Genomic DNA, 16,853 nt, shown 5'->3' with positions numbered 1-16,853 from the left:
GTATGTGTTACAAAAACAGACTGTAAGCAGTCATCTGAGGCCTCATGAGACTTGTGCAGGAATCTGTGTGGCCAGAGCTCAAGGCTGGGATGTCACTGAGACAGGGCAGGGGCTGGGGGCATGGAAACAGGCAGTGGGGTGAGAGGTTGTCCCTGAGGAGGGCGTCCGGATCAGGCGGAGAGCTGGACAGGACATCCGGTGGCAAGAATGCTGACCAGTGGTCACAGAGTGGAGGCTCGAGTGGAGACTCTAGGTGTGGCTTTCATGGGAAAAGTTCTGGACTTGGACAGAGGTGGTTTTCTTCATAGATCTGGGGGCCTGGGCAAGAAACATAACCATTATTTGCACCTCGATTTCTTACCTGTAACATCAGTTGTTATAAGGATTAAAAGAGATTATTTAGGACGCATAGGACAGGGCCGTGTAGTTAATACTTCTGGCTATGCAGGCTGCACGCTGTGTGTTGTGGTGCTTGCCAGGGAGTATGGCTGTGTGCTGGTAAAACTTCATTTCCAGAAACAGCCCACAGGCTGGATTTGTAGTTTTCCAACCTGTGATTTAGATAAAATTCGTGGGGTGTGGAAGTTATTCAATAAATAGCGTCTCCCTTTCCCTCTTCTAGGTTTCGAAAGATGATAGCAGCCTGGGATTTCTGAGTCATATCTGGAGGTTCTCCGAGCTGACTGCTTAGTGGCATGATTTAGTAGTGGAGCTGAAATAGAACACCTGCGTGGAGGTACTGACTCCGCCTCCCACCCAGCCTTCCTGAGTCTGTGGGGTCAGGAACCTGAGTGGACGCCCCTGTGAGGCCGACATTAACATCTCCCCTTTAAAGAGGAGCTGTGGCTTCACGCGGAAAGCGCCTGTGTTCCTTTAGGCCAGGATCTTAACAGCTGGAGCTTTCCAAAGTAAGACCACATTTAAAATGAGAGTGAATAGTGAGTGTCCTTTGAGGTTGGCTTCAAGGGAGGGACCCCCCCCCCACAATACTTAAATGTTCATCTGAGAAATTTTTAGAACTTGAGCTGAACTTTGTCTTTTAATATTTCGACTAGCTTAAATGGTTGATCCTCAGCCTTTACTGTATGTCTGCCTTTACTAGTGGGGTTTTTCTTTTCCTATAGATTCTTCTTGTTGTAGCCTTTTCTTTTCCACTTAGAGAAGACCCTGTAACATTCCTTTTAGGGTAGCTTCAGTATTGATGAAGTCTTCTAGTTTTTGCTTGTCTGAGAAGTTCTTTATCTCTTCTTCAATTCTGAATGGTAACCTTGCTGGGTAGAGTATCCTAGGTTGCAGGTTTTTACCTTTCAGCACTTTAAATGTATCATGCCACTCCCTTCTAGCCTGCAATATTTCTGCTGAAAAATCAGCTGATAGCCTTATGGGGGTTCCCTTGAATGAGACTCTTTGTTTCTCTCTTGCTGCCATTAGAATCCTCTATCTGTAACTTTTGCCATTTTAATTATGATATGCCTTGATGTGGGTCTCTTTGAGTTCATCTTGTTTGGGATGGGACTCTCAGTGCTTCCTGTACCTGGATATCTGTTTCCTTCTTTAGGTTTGTAAAGTTTTCAGCCATAACTTCATCAAATACATTTTTACCCTCTTCTCTATCTCTCCTTCTGGAACCTCATAATGTGGTTGTTAGTGTGCTTGATGTTGTCCCAGAGATTGTTTAAACTGTTCTCATTTTTAAATTTGCTTTTCTTTTTACTGTTCTTCTTGTGTGATTTCCATTATTCTATCTTCCAGATGACTTATGTGTTCTTCACTATCACCTAATCTGCTTTTCTTTCCTTCTAGTGTGTTTTTCATTTCACTTATTGTATTCTTCAATTCTGACTGGTTCTTTTTTAAAAAAATATTTTCTAGTTTCTTACTAAAATTCTCACCATGTTCATCTATTCCTTTCCCAAGTTTAGTTAGCATCCTTATTACTAATGCTTTGAATTCTTTATCTGGTAACTTGTTTATTTTTGCTTCATTATCTGTTGTGAGCACAAGTCATGTCTTACCCCCAGGGTGTGCTGGCAGCTCTCAACTTTTAGGAGGAGGGGCTGAAGATGGAGGGGTGAGGGCTGCAGCCAGGTGTGAGCTGGGCTTCCCCTCTGCTCGATGGCATCAACATCCTGTTGGGGCCGGGCCAGGTCCCAAGTTGCTGGAGCAGAAGCCCTGAGGGTCAGTTCCAAGCCGGCTCCATTCCCTTTAAGTGTATGTTTTCCACGCTCCCTGCACCAGTCGCGTCGCCCCAGCAGTGCTGAAGCAAGAGGTGCCTGTGTGGGCTCTCAGCGGGGTTGGGGGGTTTGGCCACTGACAGAGGTCAGGGCTGCTTCTGACTCGCCACCTGTGTAAGCGCTGCTAGTGGTTGCCGCCACCCCACTCAGTCGCTGCTTTGGGTCTGAGCTGCTCTGAGTCTCACAGCTGGGCCCTCTCCCCATCATGAAGCAAGCGGGACTGGAGCGGTCGCTTGGCTGAGGCTATGGGAAACCAGCAGCTGCTGGAGCAGCCCTCGCTCCACCCTGCATGGGAGCAAGCCGGCGTGCACACTCCTCACCGTGGAGCCCAGGCTTCCCACAGCCCTCCCGTTAGTCCATGGGCCCTCCAACCAGCCAAGGGCACTCATCTTCACTGTGTCAGACCCCAGGACCAGGGAGCCTGATCTGTGGCCAAACCGCTCACTCCCCAGGGCAGATCTCTGCTCCTGTGATCTCCCTCTTCCTCTGAGTCCCCTCCGTGGGGCACAGCTCCTGACCAGATCACTTCTCTTCCTACCCTATTCCATGTGGCTCTTTCTTATAGCCCCAGTTGTACAGGAGTCTTTCTGCCAGTCTCCAGTTAGTTTTCAGTGAGAATTGTTCCACATGTAGATGTAGTTTAGATTTGTTCATGGGGGGAGGTGAGCTCCACATCTTCCTGCTCTGCCATCTTGATCTCCTCCTCAAAACTTAAGCTGAACTTTGGGTGAAGAACAAGCTGGACGGGGCTCGTTCATCAGGCTAGGATTTGATGGCAGGACTGTGCAGAGCAGCTGTGGGGTTGGCTGGGAAAGGGAGAGCACTGGAGGGAAACACCCGGTAAACAGTAGGTGTCTACCCTGTGCTCAGGTGGCCTCCCAACAGGCCAGTATGTGCTTTTCCCACCAACACACCCCCCACACACGTGCTCCTTTCCCTGTCTGGTGCTTCTGTTTTCCTCTAGGCAACCCCTCAGGGAGCAAACTAGTTTTGAGTTTATAAAATGCTGAGCAGCAGCACAATTAGCACAAAAAATAGCTTTCTCGTAGTTTTATTGTCTTCAAAGAGCGGTCAGTGTGTTTTAGCACCAAAAATGCTCAATAGTCAATAGCGGGCTGTGTTTTCATTTATTTATGTTGTTTACAGCTCCATGTGCATAAACTAGTCATGTGTTTCGTGGGCTGGACAAGACTGCAGTGAGCTGTGAGCTGGTTGGGTCAGGGTGCCCTCTGGTTTGATCAAATGTAGCGAGCACCACCACCAGGAAAAGCGGACTTAGCAACTTGTGTGTGACTCATTATAACTTTTCATTTGTTTGCTGTATTTTTATTGAAACTTTAGTGTTTAGCTCTTTTAGGAATGATGGCTTGGTCAGAATATTAGGAAAAAAATTAACAGTTTCAGAAAAATTCAAGGGCACAAATCAGCATTTTGGGTACATTCGAGCTTGTAATTGGGAAAGGCTGTTGCACGTCATAAAGGTTATTTGTCCCAGGTACTTGGCACTTGGGGAAAATGCCAGCCTAGCAATGGCTCTTGAATCTCTGGCATCAGCAATTTAATTCCTGTTTTATTGATAAGCTTCTTTCTCATATATTTTGGATTCCATAGGTCCTATGTTCTCTTGCTTTGTTTTATCTACTGTTTCATTTCATCTTAGACACTTATTTTCAAAAATACGCTAGCAGTAAGTATAGTCCTTGGGACCGACACGCCTGATAAGAAAAAAAGTCTCATTAATGGAGGAAGATGCTAATCAGTGGTGGTTTTGGCCAGCTCTCACTGGGGTAGACACCTGCAGAATCCATTGTTGATTGAGTTAATGAGAGCCGTGTAGATCGGGGAGGTTTCCTGCCCCACAGATGTGAATAAGATTGCAAGAATCTAATTCTGGACCCCATCAGACCCAAAACCTTGTGAGAAGGGGCCAGGGACAAGCATGTGTGCGCGTAGTGAAGGATTTTATATAACTTAAATGAGTATTTATTTGTGAGCAGAGGAAATGTCAAGGTGAATGATATGAAGTGCTTTCTTCTTAAATTATAATTATAAGGAAATAGAAGACACACACAGATGTGACTGTGTCTTCACAGTTGAGTGTTCAGCTCTACCTGTGAAAGCATTCTGAACTTCCCTTTCCTTCTCTTACAGGTGACATCACACAAAAAGGATATGAAAAGAAGAGATCGAAATTGATTGGAGCCTACCTGCCCCAGCCTCCGAGTACGTAAACCTTGATGAGTAGCATAAAGCATCCCATTTTAAGAGTTAACTGTAACACGCGAGAGAACAGCTGAGCACAAGTCCTCCCTCAGTCCCCAGTCTGCATGCAGATCACGCCATTGAGGTGGCACTAGGCACATCCTACTCCTTTGTGTGATTGCAGGATATTTTGTGAATTTAGAAGATACATACGACTTTTCTATAAATGTGCCTAATAAATTTAATAGGTATTTTATTCATAGAGCTGCAGTAATATGTTTGATTACTTTAAAATGGCTACAGTCATAAAAAATATGAGAGCATTTATGGTTTAAACATGACTTTTGTCTTAGTAAGTTAAATTTATTGATAATGGTTTAAATTAATCCAAGGTTTTCGTTGACGTCATTGGTGCGGGGTGGAGGGCCAATCTAGAAATCTAGAAAAATGGTGTAACATCCTGCCTGGTATTATAAAATTGTAAAGGTTGGTTGTTTCTTGAAACGTGATTGTCAACATAATGGATTCTTCCCCAAGTACAAATCCTGTTTAATTCCAGCGTTTGCACGTGTGCAAGTGTGTAGAATTTCTGTCCTCAAGCTGGGTTCTGTACATTTCAGGGAAAGGAAGATGATACTGGGCTGCAGTTGTAACACTCCGTTCTGATGTAAGCTCAGTTCAGCCCAAGGGCAACCTTGAGAATTTTCTGGGCATTAGGAATGGCTTAAAGCTAACACAAGTCCTCCAGGAGGAAGGACAGCAACAGAAATAGACTCTCCAGTGTTCAGTGTTGGAACAAATGTGAAGCTCTGCTGAGCCGCTTCTGCTAGAAGAGGTTCAAGTCTGCATGTGCAGGCCCAGCGCAGGCCCACCGGCTCTCCGGGCTGTGACACAGCCTCCGGTGCTGTGGGCGCAGAAGGAGTGTCCCCACCTGTGGCTCACATTCCAGGACACTTAACTTGTGTGTTGAGTTTCTGCTGCTTTTTTAGCTTTGTTTGGTTGTGTGTGATTTCTTTCTTTTCTCGGTACTTAAGAGAGTTAACATAAAGATGGACCGGCTGCGTGGGCCTGCCTTAGCTGACGGCCTGGGTTTTCCTGCTGTCTAGTCTGTAAAAGGAAGAAGCTCTGCGCTGTCTGAGTGGATGGAACATAAGTGTGTTGTCTAGCTGACCCCATGTGTGAGAGACTTCAGAGCACACGTGGGCAGACGACTAGATGTGGTCTCCCCTCTTTCCTCCTCTCGTGCTCCAGCAGAGCTGTTGTGATGAATTCCTGTCTGCACTTGGCCCCTCCTGGTCTTGGAGGAAGGCTGGCGGGGAGACTGTAGGCCCTTTGGGTTGCTAGATTTTATTGTCCGTGCCTTACCAAACAAAAGTGAAACAGAAGCAGTTCTGCACCTTCCCAGAAGATGGCTCTGGAGCTGTGACAGTGCCAGGAACGTGGCTGACCCGTGTTGCTGAGCGCTGAGGGTGGCCCTGTGTGGCGTGGTCCCTTTGATGTTCTTTATGCTGTTCTGCATGGGGTCGGCCGCTCTGCTCGGTGCTGTAACAAATTTAAAAAAAACTAAAGTTTGAATTAATTAGTTTTTTTTCAACTTGTTACAGCAGCGAATGGAGCTGCCGTGGTCCGGTGTAGACTGCAGCACAGTGAAGGAGCCCCGAGAAGAATGCTGCAGGCTGGCAACATCGGGGTGTGTGACATCCGAGACGCCGCGGTCAGAGAGCGGGCGGCCAGCACCGCAGGAAACCGGCCACTGTTTTACTTTCGTTTCGGTGAGCGCACTTAACTGAGAGAGAGAGAGAGAGAGAGACACACACACACACACACCCCACGGCAGGGCACGTTTGCAATGGACTGTCCACCTGATGCCTTTCTAAACAGAAGTGAGGGCTCAGCCTTGGGGGAACATAGGAGGTCCTGTTTCTGAGCCCCTGTTCTCCATTTGAACTTGTGCGACTTATCGAGGCCACAGTGCTCCTTGGGCAAAGAGCTTGTCACAGACCCCGGACCATGATCATCCTGCTGACTCAGGGCCCAGTTTTTGAGTGTTTTCTATTAAAATATAATACTCGGTTTTTACAACCATAGTTTTGCATTTGGAGCACCACTTACAAAACACTTAAGAAAGAAGAATGCATGACAGATCATACAGTTCTTCCTAAAATTGTTGATATTCTGCTAAACTTTGTCTCATAGCCAGAGACCTGGGTGAAGGATGAACTCTAATGAATCCTGACCTCTGAGATCTGCTTCAGGGAGTAAGGTCTGTAGCTCCGTGGTATTCCTATCTCCAGAGGGCAGTTATGGAGTTTTGAAATTGAAAAATTGAACCAGTTAATCATAGAGTGTATTCTTAGAGGTCGTGATCCTATTCAGAGGTCAAAATTATTTTAGTGAGCAATATTTTGAATATAAGAAGCCCAAAAAGATGAGTTCAGTGCGCCTTTTAGTACAATAAGGAATAAGCATTTATAAGCTTCAGGGTTTTACCTCAAATAAAAGGCATTGTTTGAGAATCAGGTACAGACACTAAGCTGTTATGTCACAGTTGACCCCCAGGATCTTAGAGGAGGGAACCCAGCCGGGTCTCTCCGCTGTGGCTCTGCCCTCCTCTCCATGCCGGCCTGCTGACGGGCGTGATGCCTGTCTGTGTGGGGAAGAGCGGAGCGGTGGTAGGCGGGTGGTGGAGTTGGGCATTAGCTGCAGGGGCCCCGTCGCAATTTCTGTATGCTTCACTGCTGCACCTGCGGATGTGTGAGGCTGTGAGAGCTGCTTGGGAACACTGCTCCCTGGCCCTTGTGGCCACGCCATTCCCACTGGGAAGGAGAAGGCAGGTTCACCCATGATGCTGGGATTGGGCGACCAGATGCCCAGGTAGTTTTGCAGTTCTTATTGCTGATCTGTATTTCTGAGAAGTTGCCCCGGATGAATGGTCACACGTATAAGACTGTCTCTGGGAAGCAGTAAGGAGAGCACGTGGATCTAAATCAGAGAATTCTTTCTTGACTAGGTCAGTCTTAGACATGATTCTTTTGGTGTAGGATCTTTTTTTTTTTTTTTTTGCGGTACGCAGGCCTCTCACTGTTGTGGCCTCTCCTGTTGCGGAGCACAGGCTCCGGATGCGCAGGCTCAGCGGCCATGGCTCACGGGCCTAGCCGCTCCGCGGCATGTGGGATCTTCCCGGACCGGGGCACGAACCCATGTCCCTTGCATCGGCAGGCAGACTCTCAACCACTGCGCCACCAGGGAAGCCCTGGTGTAGGATCTTTATGAGAAATATCTTGTTTTCCTTTTTAGTTACCCTTATCCTGCCATACACTTTTCTAAAAGTAGTTTGTGTTTTGATGAACTTTACTTCTTTTTTTTTTTTAACATTATTTTTATTTATCAGAGAAAAAGTTAAGACTTCTCTAGAGGGACTTCCATGGTGGCGCAGTGGTTAAGAATCCACCTGCCAATGCAGGGGACATGGGTTCGAGCTCTGGCCCAGGAAGATCCCACATGCCACAGAGCAACTAAGCCCGTGCAGCACAACTACTGAGCCTGTGCTCTAGAGCCCACGCTCCACAACAAGAGAAGCCACGGCAATGAGAAGCCTGCGCACCGCAACGAAGAGTAACCCCCATTCAACACAGCTAGAGAAAGCCTGCGCACAGCAACGAAGACCCAATGCAGCCATAAATAAATAAATAAATTTATATATTAAAAAAAATTGTTTAAAGACTTCTCTAGAAAGTATTCTAAAGATATTTCAAATATACTTTGGAGATTTGTTTGGGACACACGATTATGAATTAGGATGGCTTCCACAGCTTTCAGCAACAGCTGAGCACCCTAGTCTGAGCTCCCAAGCATTACCCCATCCGAGGCAAAGTGCTGGGAAAGCAGGCTTTTTCCTGATTTTCTTCTCTGCACAGAAGTGAGTGACTGGGGAACCCAGTCAAAGATACGCTGTTTTCAGGGAGCACAGTGTTGAATGCTCACCTAAAGCTGGATGAGGGAAAGTGTGCCAGAGCTAGAAAGAAAAAAGAAAATTATGTATTTAATGAAGTAAGGGGTCAGAATATATTGAAAATCATTATCAAAGAGAAAATATTATTCAGGAGAACTTACTTGGTTCTAGTTGTCTTGCAGTTTTTCATTAGTCTTTGAAACTATATATTTTTCATTAGTCTCTGAACCTGATAAAATTTATGAAAATAGAAGATAAAATCCACTCTCTACCACTCTCTCCAGGGGTATCTTAATCACGTGGTGTTAGCTTCTATATGAGTCTTCACTGCTTTCATGACAAGGCCATGGTGATGTGAGGTAGTAACATTCCAACATTACCATAAATAGTGAAACTTTCCTTGACCAAATAGTCCCTCTATTCTCATGATGCATGTATTGGCTAAATATTACTTTCCACGTGATTGGCATCAAATGTTTCTGAGTGGTGAGTGATTTATATAGATCCAGTCTTCTCCAGGCCCATCTCGCCTCTCCTCCAACAGCAAGCGTCTTGTGCTCAGTTACAAGGACTTACTGTGACTGTGTAGTTGTGAAAATCTTGGTGAATTCGGCTACCGTGACCAGAGGGCAAGTCTGTCTGTTTCCTTCCTGCTCGCTGGGGATCGGCTGTGGGATCCACGTGAACAGCCTACTCAGAGAGGAGCCTCTCTTGGTTAGGGCGAGTTTATTGTCCACTTTTGCTCTTTTGGAGAAGGCAGACGGCCCCACCCGGAGTGCAGACTCGTCTGCATCAGAAGGGCTTCACGGATAGCAGCCTGACCTCTCTTCACCTCCTCCAGCCTACATCCGATGTCACACTGCATGTGAGGCATTCTGTACGTGCTTGTGCCCTCTGCCTGTACCTGTGCATCTTTTAAAGCTCAGTGCAGTGTCACTTCGACAAGGATTTCTTGCCTGATCCCTGGGGTTAGGACAGGCCGTTGTGTTTTATATTCTCCAGAAAATGAAGCTTACTGGCACTGCTGTGGTTGATCGGTTCTGCTTCTTCACATTAACAACTGCTCTGCTTCTCTGGTGCCAGGTGCACAGTTTGGTCTATATTTTCATCCTGCCACAGAGTTTGTCTCCCAAAATGCAGCCCTCACTTCCCTGGGCACAGCAGTGTGTTGCCTGTCTGACCTGGGTTGTAGGGACACAGAGCTGGTCCTAGGGGACTTCTTCGGCCATGCCATCTGTTCATGATGGATGGGGTGTAGCCTGCAAAGTTAAATGCCAGAAAAAGAGAAATATGAGTAGTTAAATCAGGGTGGCCTGCGACTTAGCATGAATTCTTTCCAGACTGAGTTGCTACAGGAAATGAACTTTCATCACCTACAGGTAAATGACCTGTATCCTAGGTAAGCCCTGGTCATGATCTTGATACACAGCTTGCTACTCTCAGTTGTCTAAGTAGTATTCTTATTTTATCACACACAGCTGGTGATTATTGATGGGTTTCTTCTTCTTTTTGGTGGCATGAACCAATCAGGTTCCTCCCCCAGACACCAGTAGTTAACAGGGAACAGCTGAGACTCTACGGAAGGTGGAGCTGGGCATGGAGCAGGGAGAGTGGTGTCTACTTTGGGTCTGGCTCATATGGGTTTTTGTGGACAATCTATAAGGAAAACGCAGAAATCCGAAGCCCTGATCCTGACCATATACTCTCATTGCCTCCGAACTTCCCTGCTGAGCAAAGCCAAGTGCTGGGATGTGGGGATGAGACACAGATGCATGATGGTAGGGGCTCTTGTGAAACCCTGAACTCCAGGTCATCTGTACTTTTCCAGGCATGAGTCCCTACGAAAATTCAAACATGAATAGGAAAATGGTTAGCAAATTTATACTGATTTATTGCAAGGCTTCATGCGAATGGAGGGTAAGGTAGACACAAGAGGGACAGTAATGTAAGAATCAGGCCAGCATGGTCAGCATGGTCAGCATGGTCAGGGAGATGTTACAGTGCTGATGGTGAGATTTCTGTCTCTTTTGTGCTGTTCTCATTTGCGTCAGTATGAAGTGAATGTAGTAAATTTCTCACCTGTACTACAGTTGTCCTGTTTATTTTCTGGCAAACTCCTTGATGGTACTTACGTTAGAAATAAGTGCTGTTGTGTGAAGGAAAGTATAATTAGGTGCTAGAAGAGAATGGGACAATTCAAAAATTGTTTTTGTACAAACTTGAAATATGGAAAAATCCTTGTCAGTTTTACCAACTGCCTAAAGCATGTTTTCACTTAAGTGAGAGCCCTTTGGGTGCCCGGTGAGGTCGAGGGACCCTGAGATCCACGAATGCTGTGTGCAGGGAGCAGAGAGCCTTGGGTCACGGTGAGGGTCCTGGGAGTAGCAGTCACTCCTGTATTAATGTGTCCATGGCTGCACCCCAACACATGTGGGAACCGAGGTTCAGAGGCTGCGCGATTTGTCCCATTACGCAATTAGTAAAAATAAGACCAGAATTTGAATCAAGATGTTTGTTTTAAATCTTATATACTTTTTTATGCAGGTTATCTCGTACACATCCTTCATGATTTCTTTTAAAAATATGTTGAAAACCAAGGTTTTTCAGTGTATTTCCCTTACTGTCTGAATTTAGAAATACTTTTTCTGGCAGGTGTCTATACTGCAGGTCTTCTGGCCTGTAGTGCACCATTGTGTCTGGGTGAATGGACCAGCCCCTGTGGGCCTTATTCTTAGGTTAATAGGAGGATTATTGTGATTTCTATTATCTACTTTACCATAGCGTTAATGAAATATCTGCATTTATTTAATAATCTGAAATTGGTGGGTTGTTTAGGTGCCAGAACTATATTGTTAGGATTTTCTTTGGGGAACCTTTCTTTTTTTATTGAAGTAAAGTTGATTTACAATATTATGTTAGTTTGGGGGAACCTTTCTTAAACATGTGTTAGAAGTAATTGAAGTTCTAATAAAAATGGCTTATTTCTCTGCTTTCTCTCCCTTGGGCTTAAACAAAGTTTTTACATATGGATGGGAAAAAAAGCATTTGGAGGAGTGAATAGCGATAGGACAGGGCAAAAACTTGGGAAGAGTGTTTGTGTGTGACAGGAACCTGGAGGCACGAGTGGGAGGTGGCTGGCGAGGAGGGTGTGGTGGAGGGAGGTTGGCAGTCAGGGAAGGAGCTTAGAGCTCGGTTCTGTGGTCCACAGGGTGTAGAGACATGAACCAGTCAGAGCCCTGCTTGGATTGAAGAGAGAGACTGACATTCCGGGCTCTAGTGGCCCTGGTGGCAGAGAGGGTGTTGGGAGCTGCAGGTGGCGTGTGACTGTGAAGGCGCCCGGGCAGGGCTGGGCGCTAAGCCTGGTGACCTTTCTAACCTTGAGGATAAAGTGTAGGGTGGGGAAGAGAGGAGTCCCAGGGGATGGAGGTGTTTGAGGGAGTGGAGAGGTGGGGTGCCATGTGCAGAAGTGTGAGGGCCCAGGAAGGCGCACGCTCAGCAGCGGGACGAGGTGTGTTTTGCTCTCTCCTGTGCTGTCCTTTTGTTTCCTCTTTTCCTCTTATGCACCTCTGGTCTTCTTCCTCTGATGAGGAGTTTTATTTACAGTCCTGTGGCAATTCTAGAGGAAACAAAAGCTCTCTGAGATTGTAGTATATGAATTGATGAGTTGCAGCACTCTGCACGAGCCTTGAAAATTTCACTTACTGGTTCAGCAGTGCTTCCTGAGACCCTCCTGTGAGCCAGGGGCAGCACTTGGCCAGAGGCAGACAGCGAGTCAGTCATTGCCTTCTCTGGGCTCTTAACCTGCCCCTGTCCCAAGCAAGGATCGATGTGTGCACACCTTCATGTCACACAACCTCAGCAGTTTTCACCTGCTCTGAGTTTGTTCCTGGGCAGCAGTCTGGAATTGTAGGAGTTTCCATCTCTCTTTATAAGAATGCTCTTGAACAGTAGTTTTGTGGTGAGATCACAAAAATACCTCTCCATGGATTCAAAGTACCAGCTGGACTTGGTCCATGTAACCAGTGATCATTGCACCTGGAGTGCAGCACTGAACAGCACGTAGCCTCCGCTTCAAGGGCCTGGCCTCTGCTTGGGCTCTGAGTGACAGCAGGTACCCAGGAGCACCAGGAAAGGATGCCCATCACAAATGGAAGGGCACTAGTGAGAGTGGCACAGACTGCTTGAGTTCAAGACCCAGTTCTGGGCCTGCATTTTCTCTCAGTGAAATGGCAGAAACTTATGTCATATGCCTATGTTAATAAATTAGTAAATATAAAGTGCTTACACTGCTGTAAAGCGTTGGCTGTTCCTATCAGTCCTGCCTAAAGATGGGAAACTGAGGCTCAGGGTCAGATCGTGATGGCAGCAGATGGGGCTCCAGCTCCAGAGCATGGCGGTGTCCCCAGTGCATTTCCTCTCAATTTGTGTGGGATCTGAAGCTAGTGGTGCTTAATAGATGTTTGTCGGAGAAGAGATCCAGTCTTGATCTCTGTCTCATTTTTGCCTGAGGAGAATTTTTTATCCCCCTTGCGTTGTGTGTTTCTGGACAGTTACCCCACCCACCTTCCTTGGGATGCCTCACCTTGTGTCGTAGACACACTGGTCATCTTGTGGCTTTCCTTTGAGCTAGTTTTCAATCGTGCCTGAATGTGAGACCTCAGCAGTGCTGAGTACTGTGTTGTAATTATGTGTTTTACTAATTATTCGTGATTAGCCTTACCAGGAGGGAGCCCATCCCAGCAGCAGCATGTGATCAGCTCCTCTTACTGTGGGTCATGGGCCATGGGTTATACTACCCCGGCTTCTCTTGTGGTACCAGGTCATTCTAATTTGGAGTTGCATATGTGACTGAGGTACCTTTAAGCTACCTCAAATTTCATTTACAGTGAGGTCAGATAAAAACTAATGATTGAAATATGCACACTTATATTTTAGTCTCTTTTAATGTCCTGTTGCTGGTGACCTGTTGAAGCTATTCTCCTTTTGTCTAATTTATTCATTTCTTTTTAAAACTTGGGTTGTAAGCTCTATTTTTCAGCCTATGAGAGTAAATGTTCACAGTGCTTGTATGCAGACTTAGCTTTCTGAAGACAGATGTGTAGGGACTGCAACAGGTGAGAACTAACCTACAACTCTGTATAGCTGGTCTGTAAGTGCTATGACTACACTTCCCAGAGGAAGTATATGACAACCTAGGGACCTGGAAGGGGTCAAGGTTGAAATTAATTCCAAAAAGCGTATTTGAAAGAACTAGATGGGTAACTACCGAGATTGAAAGCTAGATGTGTGTGTGTGTATCAGGCACTGTTTAACCTCAGCAGCTCAAAGGTGTACATTTAGCTCTGCTTCTTCCCAGAGCTGCACTACGATGTCAGTAAATGGATAAAGTATAAATCCCCAGGACAAGAGAATGGGAGAAATAGTGATGTGTTTTTAAGCTATATAAGGTAGATAATTAGAGGCTCCTTATTTAGCCAAGGGGAGGAAGGCAGCAGATGAAGGTGCTGATGAAACCACGGCAGGGGGTGGGGGGTAGGCATGGCATCTAGGGAACAGGCGATCCACATCCTCCCCATTCCCCCAGAGATGTTTGCTCTCTGGAGAAAGGGAACTAAGAGCCTCTGGAGTTGGGGACACCTGGCAGTACTGCCCCCAGAGGCCCTGAATCAGAGCGCATGTGCTGGAGAGTGAGAATAGCTCCAGCTAAACACTGTGAACACTGTGTTTAGTCACAATACAGGAGACCGGACGTCTCTTCTTTGGGTAAACGGAACAGCCCAGGTAAAAGACCTACTGGAAGTAGATCTGTGACGCCCCTGCCATAAGAAGAAACGCTTGCTTGCATCTCCTTCAGTGGGATTAAAGGAAAAGTTATAAAAGTTGACACAGGAGAAAAGAAAAAAATAAACAGATTTTACATAAAGATTATAGTATCAGAATGACATTTAATAATTTAACTTCTTGACAATAATTGACAGGAAAGGCAATGAATATAAATAATTTTCAAATAAATATATTTATACAAATAAATTTAAAATTTTTAAATTTACAAATAATTTTGTTTAGAATTCTAAGGTTCAATATGAACGTAAATACCAGGTAACTACTGTTTTCATTATGAGACCTAATAGTAGTCTTTGATTTCATAAATTCTGTGCATCTGCTTGACAAAAATACAAAGTAATTTTTTAAAAGATTTGAGACAATAGCTGGAGGAGACTTGGAGCTGTGAACAGTTCAGTGACAAGGACTGTTAATTAGCAGTGTTAATACGCTTGCTAGATGAAAAACCATGGAACCTAACCCAGGCCTGCAGTGCAGGTGTCTTTTGTACAGTTCTAACATAGCAAACGTAATATGTAGGGCCCACAAACATTCCATTAAAAAGTGAGGTTCAGAAATCACCAGCATAGGAAGGATATTAAATCTCAGGGACGAATAGCTAACTCTCATGGAGCCATCACAGAAAACCAGGGACCAGACAGTTTTTTGCTAAAATTGCTCTTTCTGGTTTACTTTCTCCTGAGCATTACTAACCCTTTTCTGAAGAAGCAACCATTAATCTTTAATACTCAGGGCTCAGAATTACTTTATTTCTGAACTGTAGTGATTACATCTTTCCCGTAGTACCTAGTTTTATCTAAATTGTGCCTCTGACTACTCTAGTTCTGAATAGGTATCAAGATTGTTAGAGTTAGGTCAGCTTTTGGCCAGTATCATTGAATCATTTTTATCTGACCATGTAAACAGTTTTGGTAATTCTTCAAAGCCATATTGAAATACAACTTGTTCAGTTGTTTAGCATCAAATGGAGTCAGATTGCAGAGAGTTTGAAATTTTGAATGAACAAAGATGAAAGTTTATGCTCCATCCTGGTTACCTGGATTATATTATTAAAATATCCTTTAAGACTTATTTGCAGTTGCTTTTAATTTAATGATAAATGTAATTTAAAGAATTATTGCTTGTAGCTTACTCTGCATCACGGCACATGACATAACAGGCATTTGTGACGTGAAGGAGCCTGGACCGGTGTTTCTGAAGGCTGTAGTGTCGGGGCCCTGAGTCGTGCCCTACCCCGGATACTTCTTCCTTTCCTGTTCATTGTCCAGGATGTCCCAGCCCTCCATGCCCACTCCCCTGTGTGCTTCAGCTTGGCTGTGGGAAAGCAGAGAGTCAGAGATTTATTCTACCAAATGATTTGTTTTGCAAAATAAGTTAACTCCAGCTGCCAGTAAACCTCTCCTTACTTTGCTGTTTTCCTCATTAACCCAGGAGTGGATCAAGCGTTGCCTCCAGAGCGCCGGGCTCCAGTTACTCCTTCCTCCGCCTCTCGCTATCACCGCCGAAGGTCCTCAGGGTCACGAGATGAGCGCTATCGGTCGGGTAAGGCACCAGGTGTGGGGTCTGTAATGTGGGTGATGGTGAAATGAACGAGTGGGCACATGTCTGCAGAAGCTGTGTGAGTATGAGGCAGTGAGTTTGGATGTCCCTGTGGTTGGTCATGTGGCCCACAGATGCCATCTTATCTCAGACACAAATATACCCTCTAGGGTACACATTAAAATTCAGTAAATAATAACTCTTTTTATATTTTTAAGATAGTTTCCATTATTTAGAATTTCACAAGAACTTAAAAAGTAACCTCTCATAAGCCAAATTTTGCTTATTTCTTTTAGGTGTTACTGTTTAAAAGTTTGGTTTTACTTTTCATAATCTTGGTTGCTAGTATTTTTTCCTTCTCTTTTAACCTCAGTGATTTCTGTTTTCAAGTACAATTTTCAAAAAAGTAATAAGATTCTTAATAAGTTATATGTTCTCCATTTATTATTTCCTTTGTGTTTTATGATGTTGTGTATAAGAATGCTATCTTCATAGTTCCGTTTTATTGCAGTCATCACCTGGGCTTGACTGGCTTAAATTTCTTTCATTAATTGAGCATCAGGAAACTTGTATTGTGATTAATGTTTTACTTTTTGAAAAAAGTTTTTTCCCCCCAACATCTGGATTAAAGTTGCTTTTACCTGCTTCCCTAATTTTTTAAAAGAAAATTATCAGTAAGGGTTGTTGCTGGGACACCAGTTCAGGGTACATGTGGATTGCTCATGATGACAACCCAAATTATAACATTTATATATCACTTTATATTTTGCAAAGTACTTGCAAAGGCATTATCTCACTTGGTTTTTATAACAGAAAGGTGAAGTACTTATGACTGTTTCATGTTGCAGAAGAGGAAGCTGAGACTGCAAGAGGAGAAGTAGCTCAGCCAGTTCATACCAAGGTGGGTGGGTCAACCCTGTGAGCCTCTCAGCGTTGTGAATTTTTCCATTAATGGGGGCTTGCAAGATAAACCACCACCCTTCCCGCTAAGGAGCTGTGTGCCTGCCTGCCTGGCCCTGCTCTCCTTTCTGGAAGGGAAGAAGGGGTAAGACAGATTTTATGGCATCAGAAATCTTCATCTG

General features: G+C 44.9%; 1 protein-coding gene across 6 annotated transcripts in view; it reads left to right on the top strand.

Moving 5' to 3' along the window:
- Positions 1-16,853, top strand: part of DIP2C (disco interacting protein 2 homolog C) — a 354,106-nt gene that overhangs the window by 165,659 nt on the left and 171,594 nt on the right. For 3 of the 6 annotated variants that reach the window (XM_033852296.2, XM_033852297.2, XM_073801492.1), the window contains exons 2-4: positions 4,386-4,457; positions 6,041-6,208; positions 15,664-15,774. In XM_033852296.2, the coding sequence (XP_033708187.1) occupies positions 4,386-4,457; positions 6,041-6,208; positions 15,664-15,774 (351 nt within the window). Of the gene's footprint in view, positions 1-622; positions 737-4,385; positions 4,458-6,040; positions 6,209-15,663; positions 15,775-16,853 lie in introns of all 6 variants that reach the window. The other 3 variants (XM_033852298.2, XM_033852299.2, XM_073801491.1) reach the window with 2 other exon arrangements.

The sequence above is a fragment of the Tursiops truncatus genome, chromosome 2, assembly GCF_011762595.2.
Source record: "Tursiops truncatus isolate mTurTru1 chromosome 2, mTurTru1.mat.Y, whole genome shotgun sequence".
Lineage (NCBI taxonomy): Eukaryota > Metazoa > Chordata > Mammalia > Artiodactyla > Delphinidae > Tursiops > Tursiops truncatus.
The sequence above is the reverse complement of the archived record's forward strand: the minus strand, read 5'-3'. Positions and strand labels throughout refer to the sequence as shown.